The sequence below is a fragment of the Sylvia atricapilla genome, chromosome 13 (genome assembly GCF_009819655.1).
Source record: "Sylvia atricapilla isolate bSylAtr1 chromosome 13, bSylAtr1.pri, whole genome shotgun sequence".
Lineage (NCBI taxonomy): Eukaryota > Metazoa > Chordata > Aves > Passeriformes > Sylviidae > Sylvia > Sylvia atricapilla.
Window position 1 is genome coordinate 1,534,780 of NC_089152.1, and position 19,484 is coordinate 1,554,263.

A 19,484-nucleotide genomic window follows, 5' to 3' on the forward strand; every position below is an offset into this window, starting at 1 on the left:
GAACAGCGCACCCAGCGGGGCCCGAGCCCGCGCTCCGCCCGCCGCCGCCCCGCTCGTCCCCCCCGCGCCCCGCGGCCGGTGGTAGCGGCGCGGCGGAAGGGGCGCGGCGCGGGCGCCATGGCGGCGGCAGCGCGGCCGCTGGCGCTGCTCACCAGCTGTGCCGCCGGCTTCGCGCCCGAGGAGCTCGTCAAACGTGAGTCGGGGCCGCCGCGGAGCCCAAGCGGGCGGAAGGAGGGGCCGCGGATCGCCCGCGCCTGCGGGAATCGGGCTGGCAGCGGCTCACTCCAGCCTCGGCCCCCAGCGGGGCTCTTTTCCCCTCAGGATCGTAGTTTTCCCCTCAGGGTCGCTGCCATCCCCTCACGGTCCCAGTTTTCACCTCAGAGGCGCTGCCATCCCCTCACGGTTCCAATTGTCACCTCAGGGTCGCTGCCGTCCCCTCACGGTCTCGATATTCCCCTCAGGGTCGCTGCCGTCCCCTCACGGTGACAATTGTCCCTCATGGGCGCTGCCGTCCCCTCACGGTGACAATTGTCCCTCATGGGCGCTGCCATCCCCTCACGGTGACAATTGTCACCTCAGGGTCCCTCCTGTCCCCTCACGGTCTCGATATTCCCCTCAGGGTCGCTGCCATCCCCTCACGGTCCCAGTGTTCCACTCAGGGTCGCTCCCGTCCCCTCACGGTGACAATTGTCCCCTCAGGGTCGCTACCGTCCCCTCACGGTGACAATCGTCCCCTCAGGTTCTCATTTTCCCCGTCGAGGTCGCAGTTGTCCCCTCAGGGTCTCAGTCCCCCCTCAGCCAGGCGGCCCCGAGCCCTTGCAGAGGGTGTCCGGAGCCTCCTTAGCGCTTTTAGGATATAATTCGGCGGTTTCTCAATGCGGGAGGACTGAAAAGGGAAAGGTAAAACTTCTCCCTGTTCTGCAGCTGGCAGAAGCGCAGGTTACACTTCACACCGAGCACAGAATTCATTCAGCAGCGAGTGGCTTTGCCTGGGAAACAGGTGCCACTTTTAGGGCTCAAAAGGTGAACGCAAAAATAAGATCTGAGAGTAGAGGAAACCAGGGTGGGATTTTTGGTAGGTTTAAAATAAAGAGATTCCAGGAAGAAGCTGTTCAGAGCTTGGTGGGTTCCCCATGTTAGGACAGCCCTGGTTTTTAGGGAATTCAGGAACAATTTGCTGTGTACATAGAGATTTGGAACTGAACTCCCTCATCACTTCTCTGGGTTTGTTTTTATCTCTTTCTGAGCAATTCTTACTTAGGACCTCTCCAAGCACAGTGCTGCCCCAAGGAACTGGCTCCTTCCACCTCATTAAAGCACATTTTGAAACAAAAATAACAGTAAAAGGTCTGCAGTCAAAGGCTCCTCTGTCAAAGCAGCTGCACGACATTGAATTACTTAAAGATTCCACACCAAAAAAATGTTACTAGCTGATTTTTGAGGAAGGTATAAGCAAATTGGAAGAAATTATTCAAGGTTTCTCTAGGTTTCCCCTTTGATTATTTTGCATAGTGAAATGAAACAGGTGGAAAAGGTGGGTGAGCAAAAGGTACTTAATCTGAGAAAATCTTAAAATATAACTTTTTTTTAAACCAGTACTCACTTTGAAATGTCTCAGCTTCCACTGCTCCCGGTACCAAAACTGGAGTCTTGTCTGTGTAACCCTCTGTCTGGGTTACATTAAAACCCTCCTGAAAGAAATAAAATCATTTGATCAAACAAATCCCATCAGCATTTTGAGTCCCTGCTTTGTATGACAAATGAAATGAAATCGGGGGCAGCAGGTTGTAAAACAGCCAAGGACACTCTGGCAGGGATATGGGGCAGCAGTGGGAAGGGTTTGTGGGGTGAAACACCCTGTCAGAACTTCTCAGGCCAAGTCCAAGACTTTTTCCAGGCTTTTCCTCCTGTTAAATGGGAAATGGCTTGAGGGTGAGAAGCAGCTGATGCTACATTTGCTGGAGACATTTTTATTAGCTCAGGTTTCTGCAGAGTGCTCTGAATGCTTTAATTCATGGGATGCTTTGTGGCAAAACAAAGCTCTTTAAAGTGCTCAACATATAGATCTGCCTGGTTTTATTGGGATATATTTGTCACAAAACAGCAAATGAGATTGGGTTCAGTTTTCCTGCTTTCTGATGGGATTGTTCTTCCTTTTCTTTTTGGGTTTTTACCATTCCCCTCCTCCCCCTCCCCAGCCTCTTTGGGTTCTCTTTACTCCTTGGTGTAACTTGAGGAGTATTTTATATGGTTTATTCCACCAGGTGGCTCTCAAGGCCCAGAATGTGGGAGCTGCTCCTTGTACCTGACAACTGAGGATTTGGGAGCATTTGGGGCATTAATTCTTACAACACTTATTCAACCTGAAAGACACCAGGAAGGGTGATCAATACCTTATCCTTCTGGGGGAAAAAATTGCAGAAAGAAGTTTTAATAATAAAAAAAATTAATAATTATCAAGTACACAATGTGCTGGAAATGCTTAAATACCACTTGGGTATGAGAGAATAGGAAATTACTGCAAGAGAGCTGCATGTGGTTCTCTGATTATTGAACTCTTCTGAAAAGTTATTTCTGGTCTTCAACTCCCTTTTTCAAAAGTATTTACACTTTCAGAAGACTTAGTAAGACTCAGCATTAAAAATGGAAGGCACATGAGATTTGATAATATTGCTACATCCTCTCTGGTGTTCAAAATCATTCCTTCATTTCTCTGTCTGTATGATAAAATCCCAAATTAAAAGTCAATATCAAAGTCAGGAAAACGAGCAGACATTATTGTAGTTAGCTGAAAATCATTGCCAAAAATACTGGTCATAACTATGATCTGCTTTATTAAGATTTATAAATACCTGTGAGTGGGGAAAGGACACAAGAGATGAGCTGGCTGAGTGATGCAAGCCAGTGACACAAACCCTGGATCCAGCAGCCACTGGTGTCACTGGGAGCACCATCTCAGGACACAGCAGCCCCAGGAGCCCCTGTTCAGGGCACCCTGAACTCTGGTTTTGGTGACACCAGACACCTCTGCCAGTGCTAGGAGCCTTCCCAGCTGTGTCTGCAGGTTTTGGTGACACCAAACAGCTCTGCCAGTGCCAGGAGCCTTTCCTAGGTGTGTCTGCAGGTTTTGGTGACACCAAACAGCTCTGCCAGTGCCAGGAGCCTTTCCCAGGTGTGTCTGCAGGTTTTGGTGACACCAGACAGCTCTGCCAGTGCCAGGAGCCTTCCCAGCTGTGTCTGCAGGTTTTGGTGACACCAGACACCTCTGCCAGAGCCATGAGCCTTTCCTAGGTGTGTCTGCAGGTTTTGGTGACACCAGACACCTCTGCCAGTGCTAGGAGCCTTCCCAGCTGTGTCTGCAGGTTTTGGTGACACCAGACACCTCTGCCAGTGCCAGGAGCCTTTCCCAGGTGTGTCTGCAGGTTTTGGTGACACCAGACAGCTCTGCCAGTGCCAGGAGCCTTTCCCAGGTGTGTCTGCAGGTTTTGGTGACACCAGACACCTCTGCCAGTGCCAGGAGCCTGTCCAGCTGTGTCTGCAGGTTTTGGTGACACCAAACAGCTCTGCCAGTGCCATGAGCCTTCCCAGCTGTGTCTGCAGGTTTTGGTGACACCAGACACCTCTGCCAGTGCCATGAGCCTTTCCTAGGTGTGTCTGCAGGTTTTGGTGACACCAGACACCTCTGCCAGTGCCACGAGCCTTTCCCAGGTGTGTCTGCAGGTTTTGGTGACACCAAACAGCTCTGCCAGTGCCATGAGCCTGTCCAGCTGTGTCTGCAGGTTTTGGTGACACCAAACAGCTCTGCCAGTGGCACGAGCCTTTCCCAGCTGTGTCTGCAGGTTTTGGTGACACCAGACACCTCTGCCAGTGCCAGGAGCTTTCCCAGGTGTGTTTGTGGTGCTGCAGAGTCGAGAGTTTTTGCACTCCTGTCACCAGGGAGCTGCTGGTGCTCGTGGGCAGGCCAGGCCTGGCTCAGGCTGTGCTCACACCGTGACTCACGTGGTTTTCCAGCTCTCTGCAATGGCAAACCACTGACACTTTCAGTGCCTGAGCACTCTGACATTAAATAACTCACCCATAACTCAAAAGGGCTCAGTTGGACAAGCCATCTCCTTCTGCCATATTAATTTTCTAGATCTCTTTAAATCAGATACCAAACTATCCTGGCTGAATTTCCTGCTTTCATTACAATCCAGGCTGTCTTGGAAAGAAATTTCTGGAATGCTGGGGTGGTAAATACAACCCTTAAAGCTAATTCCTGCATCAAATGAGAACTCAGTTGGAGTTGCAGTGTGTATTTCTTTTGTAGTCTCTGCTTGTTTGCTCCAAAGACCAAAATCTGATTGTTCCAAGTGGCTTTTTTGGGAGAGAACTCGTGGCAATCTGCTCAGTTCCTGCCAGGAGTGATCAGGCTGCTGTGCAGCCATTCCTTACAACCCCCCAAGGAACCTGAGACACACCAAGTCTGAATCCTCTCACCGAGTTCCTGAAGCCCTTTGAGTTTAGTGTGCAACATCCATTTTTACTGGGAGAGAAATTTCACAGGGAACTGGCAAAATCTGGGGCTGAGGGATGGGTAATCAGCAGCACAAAGGGATGAAAGAAAATCCCTTCAAACACAGGAACAAGGAGCAGGTCATAGGAAATGGGGCATGGCCCCATTCTGGCACTGCTGTCAGCCCTAAATTTGTCCATGAACTCTTCTCAACAATAATCCCACACAAAGCAAGTGTGAAATTCATACCAGCTTTTGAAAACCTTTTATAAAAGTTCTTTCCCTTTGTATCCTTGTCAGGGTGACTGAGCCAGGTGACTTTAGAGCTGGTTTTCTTCCTCACCCCATTTTCCTCTCCAAGTCTTACTCCTGATTTCAGTAATTTCTGTATTTCCAGGGTTACAGTAATTTCTGGGGGCCCTTTTATTCTTAGCCTCTCATGGCACTGACTTGTAATTCTGCTAGCTCAGAGTGATTTTAATTTAGTTACTTATTTTTAACTGTCCAAACACTGATAAAGGGAAATTTATATAATTAAAAAAAAAACCTCTGAGAATACAAAGCTCAGAATCCAGGTTTGGTTTGGTGGTGACTCAGGATCTTTGTCCCCCAGCTCCAAAGGGAAGTGGATAATCTCAGCATGGAATATCACCTGATTTAAAGCCCAGCGACTCTGAAAAATAATTGCCATCCAAAATAAAACAAAATAAAACTTGAACCTGGAAAAGTCATTTAGATGTGGCACTTCTTATTTTAAGAAACCCAGAGAGGAGACTCCTGTTTCATCCTCCTGAGTAGGAAATGGCTGCAGGTTTCTGTTTCCAAGGTCACATTTCTCTTTGAGATTTTGTCTCCTCCTCAGGGCTGCAGATAATCCTGGTTTACAGCTCTCCCTGCCTCCTGCCCTGTGCTCATTCACCAGATCTATTTCTCAGCTTTGCAGTTCAGTTGTAAAAATCACTGCAGCCTTGGCAAGGAGGTTTTCCTGTCTTTTTACTAATAAGATACAGATAAATTCAAATTCATCTCCAGACTATTTGGGGAACAGCCTGTTCCAGCAGCTCCAGGAACTCTCTCTCAGTACCTTAAAATACAAATCCTTGAAAAGCCACGTGCTTTATCCTTTAACTCTTGTGCTGCCCAAGGCAATTCTGGATGACTCAAATCCATTTTATTAAATAAGTGTTCCAAAGTGTCCCTGAGTTCATCCAGCTTGAACTTTCCCTCAGGGGATAATGGGATGCTCTAATTCAGCTCCAGGAGTGTTCCTGGGCAGGTTCCTCCCTTGAAGGGCACCTGAACAAAGCATTGGATTTTAGTGGTTGAGCTCCTGCATGGAATTTAATGGGAATTCCAAGTGAATTGTAGGAAATTGTAGGTTTGTTTCCTCATTAGTTACCTTTGGGTTTTGATCACAGTTGAACAGATCTTTACATCCCAATGAACATGCAAGAGCTGCAATAAAGTTTAGGTTTTCTCTCCATACATCCTGTTTACAGGTACTGAGTTTGAGGTTAACACTTGAATAGGCATTTCCAGGGAAACAAAAGGCTTTCTGCACCTTCTGGGCCATATTTTATACTGAAAACCAGAAACTCTTTTGAAAGCTAAGCTATAAAATCTGGGACTGAGTAAGAAATTGAGCTGAATTTTTAAAGCTCTTCATTATAAACTGGTTTATTACAGTGAAGATGGATCTGTACTTTTCAAGACAAATTATTTTCTTGATGCTGGTTTTACCCTCCTCCTCATCCCTCTTTTCTCTCCTGCAGGTATCACAGGAAAAGATGACCTCACTGTGGGTGCAGTAACAAGTGGAAGAGTGAATTTCTACCCCTGGACTATAGATAACAAATATTATTCTGCAGATATCCACCTGTGTGTGGTCCCAAACACATTCCACGTGACTGGGGAGATTGCTGAGGCTGTGCAGGCATTTGTTGTGTACTTTGACAGCACAACAGTAAGGCTCTTCTGCTTTCTCTCTCCTGTAGCTCCTTACCACAGTGAGAACCATAAATCCCAGGCTCCATCCATCCCCTTTAGGCTGCTCTATTCATTGCCAGAAGATCAATATTAAATGTTAAATATTAAATTGCCCTGCTAACAATAGCAGCAGTTTCCTTCTCTCTTACTCCTCTTCTTCAGCTGGAAAAGGGGTTTCCAGGAGTCCTGATGCCACCTGGCAAATCCAGCTCACCATCTCCAGCTTTATTCCTAGCTGGTGCTGCTTCTTAAAGGCTCCTTTAGCACAAAATTTAGGGAGCTAAACATAAAATTCAGTGCATTTTACCCAAAATTGGTTCTACTGAACCAGCAGCAGTGAAAACTGGTTCAGCAGAAACCAGAAAGGTTAAGACAAAAAAAAACCCAAAGCCTGTTTCTTTATATAATTCAATTCTAATACTATTAAAAACTATAGTAGGATATATTCCAAAGAATACTTGTCTTTTCCCTTGTAGAAGACTGGCCTGGAGGGTGTCTCAGAATGGCTTCCCCTGACAGAGGAGTGGCTGCCAGAAGTGATGATCCTGGTCTGTGACAGAGTGTCTGAGAACGGTAGGAGACCCAAAAACCTCCCCTCCTCACCCAGAGCCATTAACCTGCATAATAATTAACTTCCTAATTGCATCCACCATTGCTTCTCAGAGTCTGGAGAGCTGCTGGAGCACAGGGGGTGACTCTGGGGAGCAGGAGCTGAAACCTTCAGTGGGATGTGGTTAAAAGTGAACCAGAATCTCACCAGATTGCTCAGCTCTGTGCCCTGCCACTGCAGGGGCAGTCAAAGGCATTCCTGCTGCTGGATGTGCATCATCCTGCTGAAACATGGGGAGGGCTTGGCTGCTTAATTCCAGTTATTTTTCTGACATTTGGACACTGCACACAGACACACACACACACCCCTGCTGTGGTTCTGGACAGCAGCAAACTGAGAGGTGCAGATGTGTCCCTGCAGCTTCATCCAGTGTCAAACCCAGAGTCAGCAGGAGTCTTCATTCACACTGACATTGTACCCCTGCAAAACCAGTTCATTCTGCTCCTCAATTCCAAGGAGGAGTTTCACTCTCTATTTCCCTCAATTCCAAGGAGGAGTTTCACTCTCTATTTCCCTCAATTCCAAGGAGAGGTTTCACTCTGTTTTTGAAATCCACAATGAATGGAAGGATTCCCCCATGCCAGCTCCTGTACACTTTCCCATACACTCCAGAACAAGAAACAACTTTGGAGGAATAAAACACAGCTAAATATTCTGATAAATAAGCTGATACTCAAATCTGCACCTTCAATAGCCATTTTTGTCTCCCAATTTAGGTGTAAACAGACAGAAAGCCCAAGAATGGTGCATCAAGCATGGCTTTGAGCTGGTGGAGCTCAGCCCTGAGGAGCTGCCTGATGAAGATGGTAGGTCTGCTGCTTCTCTTGTCATTTTGGGAATGAAAAAAGTGCCTCAAAATAATCATCTGAATGAAGTTATGCCCCTTGCAATTGTTGATGTGGCACATGATTGCAGCATGGAATGCTCCTGGTTGGTGGGGCTCAGTGTCAGCTATAAAAGGTCAGGAGGAGGAGGAGGTTATTTCCTCTGAGAAATTCCATTTGTCCCCTCCCAAATCCAGCTGCTGTTTATGCAGCACCTACGGCAAAATAATATCTGCTCCTTTTTCTGGCACTGCCCTAGGACTGCATTGATACAGCAGAAGATTATATTCCACTTGGAAAATCAATCTAAAGAAACATTTTGCTGCATGAGGGCAGAAAAATTCTGGTTTTAAAAAGACTTCAGAACTATTTTCTACTATCTTGATACAAACAGTGACATGATAGACTGAAGGTGGCAGGTTGTTAAAAGCATTTCAGAGCAACATGAGCTGTTACACAGGAAATAAACCAGTTTCAGAATCACTGGCTGCCCAACATTTATAACCTGGAAAAAAAAAAAACCAACCCAGCAAGAAGAGTCAGAAGTGTGATGTTCCACTCTTGAAAAGTGACTGTGCATTTCCTGACAGCCTTATCAGCATCAGCTTTATCTCCTCACTTCAGTGACACAAAAAAGCCTTTGCACCTTACCTCTCTGGAATAAAATAAGGTAACTGAGAGGAATTAGTCACTAACATTTGCTCTATTTCAGGTTCTCCAGGCACTGCAGTCACCAAAAATAATTCACTATAAAATCCTCAGCCTGAGCACATCCCACCCCTTTCCCCCCTTTCAAAGCCTGCTAAAAATGGATCTTGAGTAGCTGAGAAGTTCCCTTTCTCCCCACCATGCCTTTAAAAGTGTTTCCTTTTTCTTTTTAGTCAAGGAGGGAGATTCACAGATTTGATTCACAGAAACTGGGAAAATCAGAAGTGAAGACTCCTTAGACTAAACAAATACTAAGTGCTTTAAAAATAGCAACCTGAAATCAAGTTATTTTTCTATTGAATAATTGTTGTAAAGAACAAGCCCTTTACCATTTAAATAATGGGAATAATAACAACCCAGGATGTTAATTCTTGGACTGTTGGGATACATATTCTTTCCTAGCTGTTGAATCTGGTAGTTGATTCACTGTGACTCATGCAGAGGAGGAACTGTGTTCCAGTGAGTAACTTATTTACCCCACAAACATTCTGGGTGAGTTACAAAAGGCACAACAGATGCTGTAAACACACTGGGCCAATCTCTGTTCAAAATTCTGACATTTCAGGCAGCTCATCTCAAATAAACTGGAACTTTTGTGTTGACTCATTGTCAGTTGTTTGCAAGGTCAGGACAAGAGCTCTAAACTGAGACTCTTCATAATGACTCTGATACCAACCAAACAGCAGCATCACAGAGGGCAAAAAACCCTGATTTCGGCCTTAAATTCATTTCTAAAGGCAGTTTCCGTCACTGCACCTGTCCCTGAGTCACTGGAGTTTGATTTGTAAGCAATCACATTCTTGTATCCAAAGGACTGTTTGGGTTTTTTCCCTTTGTCAACCTGCACAAACATGGGAAGCTGACTAAACTGAGGAAGTGGGAAAACTGACTTGATCCAAAGTGGGGTCAGATCTTTTCAGTAAATACATTAAAATCTGAATAATGCTTTCCCTGAGCTTTCAAGTTCCTGTAATTCCCAGGATTACTGGAACTTTTGCAGATAGATACTGTGGGGACAGCTTTACAATATTCCTTTCCATTTTTTACAGGCATCACACCCTTTTTAAATGGTTGTCTCACATTCCTTACTTTCCAAAGGAAAGAAAAGTAATTCTAATATCTATTTTCTAATATATTTCTATGCTTTTACAGCACTGTAAAAGATCCAAGTTCCTTGTCTGTTACTATAAAATTTACTCAGATGTTATTTAATGTAGGCCTGCTGCTAAATATTTAATAAAAAGACTTTAGATATCTACAGAATGCTGAGCTCACAGTTCATTATCTCTGGAAGCTCAGCCCAAGAAGAGGCATTAATTCACATTTACTTGGCCTCTTATGAATCAAAGGTGAAAAATGTGTGATTTGTACCAGGCGCAGAATTGATAACGATTGAGAGAAGACAGGACAGGCCTTCAGCCCCACCACTGGAGGCACATCAGGGGTTTTTTGAGTTGTTTGAAGGAGTTTTTAGAGTCCCTCTCTGTGTTCTGGTGCAGATGATTTCCCCGAGTCCACCGGAGTGAAGCGCATCGTGCAGGCGCTCAACGCCAACGTCTGGTCCAACGTGCTCATGAAGGGTGGTAGGTGCCCCTGGGGCTGAGCCCTGAGCCCTGCAGGAGCCAAACTGAGCAGCTGCATCAGCACACACACAGCTGGAGCTCTCTGCTTCCCAGGGAACAGCAGGGTTCAGGCCCTGCCTCCAGCCTCCCTCCGTGTCCTGATGAGCTCAGGGGCAGTGGGGGAGATTCAGCACAGAGCCTTTGGGTTGGGATCCTGTTCTCTAGCCCAGGCTGCTCCAAGCTCATCCAGCCTGGCCTTGGGCACTGCCAGCCACAACTGCTCTGTGCCAGGGCCTCACCACCCTCACAGGAAAGGATTTCTGTGTAAAACTTCCTCCTGGTTTCCAGCCCCTGCTCCTGTTCCCTCTCTACTTGAGCTTTAAGTTAAATAGTCCATTAATGCTGCAGGTTGCCATGAAAGCTCGAAGTTTGTTCTACCAACCTCAAGTGGGAAATAGGGTGGGATTATCAGCTTTGGCAGATTAATACTTGATTCAGTGTGGAAGTAAAGCTTAAATTCCACATTTTTTGTAGGGAATTTTTGTTGTTTTTTTAAATTTTTGAACTAGGGATGTTATTTGGCAAAAGAGCCATGTCAAACATTTAAGAATTGTTTTTGCTACAGAAAACCCCACCTGAGTACATGGAGACCACAGGATTTTTTTATAACAGTGCAAAAAAATGGGCAATCCCAGATAATTTCCTGAGAAAGCTGATTATCAGGTCAAGTTAGAATTTTGGAAAAATCACTTTAGCCTTAGACTCATCAGAAAAGGAAATGCTGTTGTTGCAAGTGCAGATCCTTCAATTTACTTGAAAACCTTTAATTACCTTTCTAACCTCACAGACTGCTGCAGAAAATGTAGGAAGATGAAACTCTTAAGGAGTGCTTGGCCTGAAATTCCTTATTTACAAAACCTCATCCCACCACCAACCTTCCAACACCTCTCTGCTCCCTGATGCCCATTTCCCACTGCTGTGGCTTCCCCCTTCCTACACCAATTAACTGTGGAATGATGGAAAGCACTGAGAGGCTGCTGGTAATTTTGGTGGCTGCAAGGTGCTTGCTGGGACTCAGCAAAACCAGGATGAGAATTGTTAAACTCCATTTTTTAAATGCAGCTTTTTGAGGATTTCTCATTCCTCATCAGAACCCAGGCTCAGGTGGGGTCTGATTCAGTGTAACCATTGCAGAGAACCAGGTAACCTTGGCAGATGGTGTCAGCTTATCTCACTTGTGCTAAAAATGGGGTTTTTAACAACATATTTCCTGTATTTGGCAGATGCCACCTTAGAGAGCAGCAGAATTTAGTCACACGTTCAGTTCTTCACAGGGGGGAAATTCCTGCACAGCACTGCTGTGATCTGGAAAGGTCAAACTCCTTGAAAAATCCAGGTTTTTCTCTCTCCACAGCACCAACCCCACACAGCAGTGCTGTATCACCACAAACCCCTCAGGAAGTGAGCTATATTTGGAAGGTGTTGCAGCCTTCAAAGAGAAATCGCTGAGCTCATTTTGCTTAAAATAAAACTTTTTACAACCTGTAACATATCCTTTGTTTTCAGCTTCCTCCAGATCCTAGAAACTGGCTGCCATGTAAATCCAACTTCAGCTTTTCCACTGAATGACCTGCAATTCCTGGCTGGTTGAAAACCATGCAGGGAAGAGTCAGCAGAGACCTTAAGAGAGCTCCAGTAGTAAATGTGTAGTACCAAATACTCACAGCACTGTTAGGTGCAGCCTTAATTCAACAGCATTGCCTTAACTCAAAAACCTGTTTCCATGAGGATTTAAATTTACAGACAGAGGAGGAATAACTTTTTTCAAGCACAGACATCCAGCCCATGTTATTTCACTGCACTGAGCCTCAATACAATCCTTCTGAAGCTCTAGGTGTTTTCACACACCTATTAATTAAAATTTGAAACTTCAGATTTTTTTTCTCTCACCGTTAAATGCATCATTCTCACACAGATCCATAAAAAGGATTATTAAATGCAACACAGTAGAATTAGAACCAAGTTTACATCAAGTGACCAATCCCAGGTACTTTGTGAGTAAATAGTGCAGCATTATCTCTACTCAAAGCCAAAGAAACCCTCTTACCTGGGAGTCTCCCGGGAACAAATCCTCTCTGGGGCTGCTGTAAAGTTGGTTCTTGGAGCTCCCTTCCCTCTCTGCAAGTTTTCTTGTGCAGGAGAACGTGAGGGAGTCTCCAGGTAACACATTTCCCTCCCCACAGAGGCATTAAACTGCTGTCACCTCCTCTCCTCTATCCCTGCAAGAGCCTCTGTAGCAAGAAGAGAAACCATTCCCAGCCTTCTGGAGGAAGCTGCTGGGCTTCTTTCCTGCTTAAATCCCAGCCTGAGTGATCCCAGGTGAAGCTGCTAACCTCAGGTGGGGCCAGGAATGAGCCTGGCTCTAATCACAACCAATTAACCTGATTTAGGGAGGCCATTTAGACAAATGGTGACTTTTGATGTGTTAATTCCAATTTTATGTGTCAGGATCACCCTGTGTCAGCTGGAGACAGACTGGAGGAATGATAGGTGCAGGCAGTGGAAAACACTGGGCTACGAAACAGGAATCTGGGAATGCTGAATCCATGTTCAGAGCATCAGGAGTGATTCCTGTGAAAACACACAGAGCATGGAATCATGGAATGGTTTGGGTGTGAAGGGACCTTAAATCCCATCCCATTCCACCCTGCAGGGACACTTCCCACTGCCCCAGGCTGCTCCAAGCCCCAGTGTCCAACCTGGCCTGGGACATTCCAGGGATCAGGGGCAGCCACAGCTGCTCTGGGCTCCATCTGACTCCTCCAAGAAGTGGGATGAGCTAATTGTTGGCTTTGCAGCCTTAAGAACACTGTGTAAGGCATCACCCACTTCCTGAATTGCACCCACAAGTTGAAATAACTTCTACATCCAATAAAAGGAGTTTATAGGAAGGGATTTTCAAGGGTGTGCCTGCACTCAAGTGTTCTGTCTGCCTCCTCCCTACCCAGGGACAAAAAGCTGCTGTTCAGAGATCCCTGCTGCATCTTCCAGGCTTTTCAGAAAGAGGTGACATTTGTGATAAATCTGGCTGAGCTTCTGTAGTGTTGGAGGAGGGAATCTGGAGGCACTGCCATTTTTCTGCACAGGACAAACTCTAATCCCAGCCATGAACGAGCTCCATGATTAGATCACTGCATCCACCCCTCTGCCAGTGTGGGAATGTTCTCCCTCCAGGACATTGTGCACTGCAGTGTCCAACCTTGCTCGAGATGACTCAGAAATTGGCTCCATGTCCATCTTCACAGCTTCCCCAAAGCCAGCTCTGCTCTGCCCCATGAAACTTGGGGAAGCTGCTTTGCTTTGGGATGCAAAGCCCAAACTTTGATCCTCCAGTTCCTGTCCATTGACCTGACTGACTTCACGGGCAGCTGAACATTTTCCAGGGAATTCCTTCAGCTCCACTGATTCACTTCTTCCCACCCCTTTGGCCAGGGATCTGTCAGAGCAGCAAAAGGGGATCAAGCAGATGCAGTGGCCCCAAATACCTGCCAGGGCTGGGGGAGAACAGATCAGCTGCAGGAGCAGGGAATGGGGCTCAGGAATGGGATGTGTTTATGTCAGTGCTGGATGGGCTCAGTTACACATCCAGCCCCTCAAAATGAGAGTCTGGAGAAATGGCAAGGAAATTTGGACAGAGCATCCCAGTGACATCACCTCAACAGTTGAGTCTAGAGCTTAGTCATGAGCGTAATAATTTGGAACATACTTCTTTAAAAAAGTAATATTAAATCTTTCTTCTGGCAGAAGTCATTGTTTCCTGGCTATTTCTGGTACTATAACTTCACATCATTTCAGTTGTAGTTGACTAAAATACAAAGGTTTGCAGAAAAATCTCCCCAGTGCCTTGTCTAACTGCACATATTTACTACCCAGTGCAAGGCCAGTTTGTATTGAGTAGTAAACTGACTTTGTAAAAAACACCTCATCATATCACCCATTGTGCACATAGTTTTATATAAAACCGGTTTTAAAATACAGCCAGTTTAAATTAAAAATACTGCACCACATTTATTATCTTAGATGACTGTTTAGGTTTGAAATCACTTTTTAGGTTGGGTTTTAAAACAGCTTTGAGATACACCCTAGGCCAGCAGTGGGGGGACACCCTTAATTTGATGGATGAATCCACCCAGGAATTCTGAATTGAATACTGAACAATGTTTTTTGCCACTGTTGTCATGTTCAGACAATGTGTGAGCACAGTCTCTCGTTGCCTTTCCTGAATCCAGCCCCAAACTTGATGCTGCTGCCCACAGAGGTTAAACCTGGGCACCAGGAACAGCAAATTCTGCTGCTGGATTTTCCAGCTGCCTCGTTGGGAATTTCCCAGCTCAGATCCTAACGGAGCAGAGACTTCCAGCCAGCTTTAAAAAGATCCCACATCTCCTGTGGCTCACACATCTCTTCCCTGGGGGGAATATTTAACAGCAAACGTTGCAAACACAGTTTAAAGCTTAGAGATGATGTGAAATTTGTGCTAAAAATCTATTTTCAAGTGCACTGGCAGTTCTCCCTGGTGCTGTGAAATACTCCCACTCGGCCAGCCCCAGTATTTGCAGTAATTTTGCTCTTTGTGCTCTGTTTGCAGACAGGACCCAGGGCTTTGGTCTCCTCAGCACCTTGGCAGGAGCAAACAGGAGCCGTGGCTGTGAAGAGACCCCGGAGACAGAAGTAAACAGTAATTCCAGTAATTCCTGCTCTGCTCAGGCCCTCCCTTATCCATGGGCTGCTGCCTGGGACCTCCCCACTGTGCCATGGAGGAAAGGGCACTGAAAGCTCCATTCAGGATGGGTTTGATTATACCCAAATGATCTCCTTTTGGGCAGAACAAAACCTGTCATCTCATGGTGTTGTTTGAAAAAAACCCCCAACAAATCCATCCTGAAATGCCTTCCTGCAGCACCAATTTCCAGTGTTGCAGAAGTGACTTTTCATGGCAGTAACACTTCGAGATAAAGTGCAAGGTTTGGAAGGAAAAGCAGGGAGCACCTGCATTTGCTGCTGCTGTTTTTTCAGGCATTACAGGTACTGAAATGTCTTTGTCTCCTGACAGTCCAACCCATCCCCAGGAGACAGGGAAGAATCCCAGCTGGAGGGTGGAGAGGATGGAGCTGGCACAAACAGCCTGGAGCCTGACAGTGCTGCAGGTGAGCTCAGCTGGGAGCATCCACACCTGGCAGGGACAGACCCCCAGAGTCCTTCCATCACTGCAGCATTCCAGGAGATGGGATTTCCTTACCAGCTGTGAGGGAGATCTGAGTGGTGTGTTGTGGTCTCAGCACAGCTCATCACTCTTGGATTCACTCCGTGGCTGTTTCTGGACAGATCATTCTGCAATCAGCAAGAAATCTTAAATACTGGATGAGCTCACATGTAATGTGTCACAGAATCATGGAATCTAGAATATTCTGGGTTAGAAGAGACCTTAAACTCATCCCATCCCATGGGCAGGGACACCTCCCACTGTCCCAGGCTGCTCCAAGCCCATCCAGCCTGGCCTTGGACATTCCAGGGATCCAGGGGCAGCCACAGCTCCTCTGGGCACCCTGTGCCAGGGCACCCACCCTCACAGGGAGGAATTTCTTCCATAAAATTAATCAGCACTGTAACAGTTCCATCATTTGTCTGTGTGAGCAATCAGTAAATTTAATGTTTCTCTCTGATGACACTGGAATTTGCAAACGGGATCAGGCAGCTGTTAAAATCCTGGTTTTCTGCTGAGAAACCAGAACCATTTCTCTTCAACCAAGCTGTGTTTCAGATCCCATGCTGGATATGGACATCCAGGAGCTGGCCAGCCTGACCACGAGGGATGGAGACCTGGAGAACTTCGAGAGGCTCTTCTCAAAGCTGAAAGAAATGAAAGGTAACACAGCAGGAGAGATGGACCTGAGCTCTGGCACCTCCTCCCGGGGCTCAGAGAGAGCCAGGAATGACTTGGGAAGCTGTGAAACTCCTGTGCTCCTGCCTGAAGTCCTTTAGAAGTAGCTGCTCTTCCCATTCATTTGCCCTTCATCTTGATAATGCTCTTGAAAGCAGCAGATGTTGATCTGGGAGTTGCCTAAATGTGCAGGAAGTGCTCTGGGAGTTCCCAAATCTGGGTACAGGAGTGCTCTGTGAGTTCCCAAATCCAGGTACTGGAAGTTCTCTGGGAATTCCCAATTCCAGGTCCTGGAGATTCTCTGGGAATTCCCAAATCCAGGTACTGGAAGTTCTCTGGGAATTCCCAATTCCAGGTCCTAGAGGTTCTCTGGGAGTTCCCAATTCCAGGTCCTGGAGGTTCTCTGGGAGTTCCCAAATCCAGGTGCAGGAGTGCTCTGGGAATTCCCAATTCCAGGTCCTGGAGGTTCTCTGGGAGTTCCCAATTCCAGGTGCAGGAGGTGTTTCTGTCCCTGCTCAGTCCCGAGGTTCACCTCCCCAATGCTCTGTTCCCACAGACAAAGCTGCCACGCTGCCTCACCAGCAGAGGAAGCTGCACGCAGAGAAGGTGAGCCTTGGGAATTGGGGTGGGAATCAAGGAAATGGGGTTTTTCCTTTCCCAGCCACAGTTTCTGCTCCTGGAGAGTTCCTGGATTTAGAGTAGGGAGAACAAACCACACAGTCCTAGGGAAGACTCCTCAGGTATCTCCCAAAAACTGAATAACCTGGAAGTTTGAAATAGGAAAGGATGAAATCCTGGAGTGGTTTGGGTTGGAAGGGACCCTAAAGATCATCTCATTCCAGCCCACTGCTACAAAAAAAAACTTTCCCCTTTCTGAATTCTGAGCTGAAAGCCCTGCAGTCACTGGGGGTGCTGGGCAGCCTCCACAAGCCAATGGAAAAGTCTGGATCTCCTGGAAAATGTAATGGTGCCTTAAATAGCTCAGGTTTTGTATCACAGGTGCCTCCCATGACCTGAGTCATTGCTGAAATTCCTTACCCTCAGAGAGGATGTGTTGCACTTAGAGGCCTGGCTGCCACATTTAGCTGCTGCTCACTTTCTGCTCTTTGGCTGGGAAATAAAAAATCTGCAGTCATTTGATGGGAATTTTCTCCCTTTCCCATCTCTCTTGCCATTGTAGGTGGCCAAAGCCTTCTGGATGGCGATTGGAGGAGACAGGGATGAGATTGAAGGTCTCTCCTCAGATGAAGAAAACTGAATTCCTCTGTAGCTGGAAGTGCCAGAGCAATCCCAAAGGAATGATCCTTCCCTGAATTAGTGTTCATTGCCAAAAACCCCATTTAGCTGTAGCTGCTTCCCTTGGTGACAGCATTCCCCACATTCCACAACATCTCCTGGCTCCAGAGGCTGTGGCTGATTGTCCCTTCTCCTCTCCCAGAGGACTTTGGAAGGTGACATGTGTGTGGCTCAAGGAAATACTGATGAGTTTACATTTTTCAAATGAACATTTTTATGATTTCCTCTCTGGGCTTTAAGTAAACAAATGTGCTCCCAGTTATCTCTGCACACAGGGCTGGGGCTTGGGAAGTGACTCCTGAGTTCCAGAGTCCAGTTTGCAGCTGTAGGGCTCTGGGATGGTTTCATGGAGCTTTTCCCAGTTCAGCCTGAGCCATGAGGAGGAAGAGCTGAGCTGTGCCCTGTGGGGGCTGCAGTGCCAGGCCTCCACCCTGCCAAGTGCCAACACCACGACAAGTGGCCCTGGGCTCAGATTTTGGATTTTGGATTTTGCCTGCGTGAGGATGGGAGCCTTCCCTGCAACGTCAGGTGCTGTCCACACTCCCTGGATTCCCATTAGAAACCCAACGTGGGATGAAATTCCAGCTTGCAGCTGCTGCTCCAGGGGTGGGATTCCCTGCCCAAAGCTGCTCCAAGGCCTGGCAGAATGCACAGAGCTGCTCTGGGGAGCTCTGGCCTCAATTCCCAGCCCTGGATGCCAAAGTCGGTGCCCACGCTGCCGTGTGTCCATTAGGCACAGGGCTCAGAAGGAATTCCCTTTCCCTGGATGGAGCCCACATCACTCCCACAGCAGCACAGGGCACAGAGCCTCTGGAATTAGAGCATGGAAGGAAGGTGGAGCCTGGTGAGGAGCAGGAGGACAAAGGGGAAATGCCACCCTGGCTCCTCTGCTGCAGGCACAGTGCATCAGTGGGAAGAGGATCCAACACATTCCCATGTGGAAGAGTCCTGCTCCAAGAACTTTTCCTTATCCATCTGAAAATCCACCCTTTTGAGCACCCTCAATTAGGAATTTCAAAATGAACTTTTCTGACATCCCCTTAATTCCCCAGTCCCAGGACAGGGGTCTGCCATCAGTTCTTGGGTGGCTTTACATCCTGCAGGCACTTCCACAGTGCTCCCTGAATTCCCTTCTGAGTCAGGAAGCAAAGGTGAATGTGGATCATCAGTTTCTTCCCAGGAATGCTGGGAATCATTTCCTGGGCTAAAACTGCAGCCTTTAGGGACAAGAACTGAAGCCTCCCTGGCAGTTTGGGAGGTGAAACACCTGGTTTGGGAAGAATTCAGGAATACAGAGCCAGGAACAGGCTCTCAGGCAGCTGCTGGGCCTCGCTGTGACTCCTCCTCCCATCCACATCTTTTCCCAGCACACAGAATGTAACCCAGACCTGGAGGTGGCTCATTCCAGGCAGGGAATGGTTTCCACAGCGGTTCCTTGGTAGCTGAAGATTCTTTCTGCCCTTTCTAAATCGTTGTTGTGCAGTGGTGATAAATGGCCACAGTGCCAAGGGAACAGAGGGGAGGCAGTGAGGAAAACAACGGCCTTGGACACTTTATAAACCCATTCTTTAGACATGTGATAGAGATGTGACTTTTTAAATTTAATGAGATCATGTCAATTAAATCCAGTGCTTTGCTGCCTTTTTATGAGGTAGCAGCAGCTCATTCCCATCCTCAGAACTCTTTCAAACATGATTTATTGTAAATATGGGTCTTGTGGGGACACAAATCATGGAGGCGGGAAGTGTGGCTGGAGACACTGGGAAATAATTTAATGATCCTTTGAGGTTGTTGTGTTGTGGTTTCAAATCGAGGTTTACTTTGCTGGTGGTTGTTTTTTTTTTGTGGGCTGTTTGGGGGTTTTCTGAAGAGATCCTTTGGTTTTGGCTACAGAATTTCTTTACAAAGTAAGGAGTTACAGAAATGAATAAAAGGGGCATTAGTGGAAAAGCAAAGCTGCGTCTGTCACTCAGTTCCTTTTGTGTAACAACAACAAAAGAATTCCCAGTTGGTTTCCACAGAATCCCAGAGTGGTTTGGGCTGGAGGTGCCCTTAAAGGCCA

The 19,484-nt window shown here is 46.8% G+C and overlaps 1 protein-coding gene across 1 annotated transcript; it reads left to right on the forward strand.

Annotated features, from left to right (window-relative positions):
• The first annotated feature begins 99 nt into the window (after nt 1-99).
• On the forward strand, nt 100-19,377 carry AAGAB (alpha and gamma adaptin binding protein). Its single transcript, XM_066328195.1, has 10 exons — nt 100-193; nt 6,268-6,458; nt 6,958-7,054; nt 7,808-7,897; nt 10,123-10,206; nt 14,834-14,916; nt 15,299-15,392; nt 16,007-16,111; nt 16,683-16,732; nt 17,307-19,377. The coding sequence occupies exons 1-10, from the start codon at nt 118-120 to the stop codon at nt 17,382-17,384; spliced, it is 948 nt and encodes a 315-aa protein (XP_066184292.1). The 5' UTR covers nt 100-117; the 3' UTR covers nt 17,385-19,377.
• The last annotated feature ends 107 nt before the right edge of the window (nt 19,378-19,484 follow it).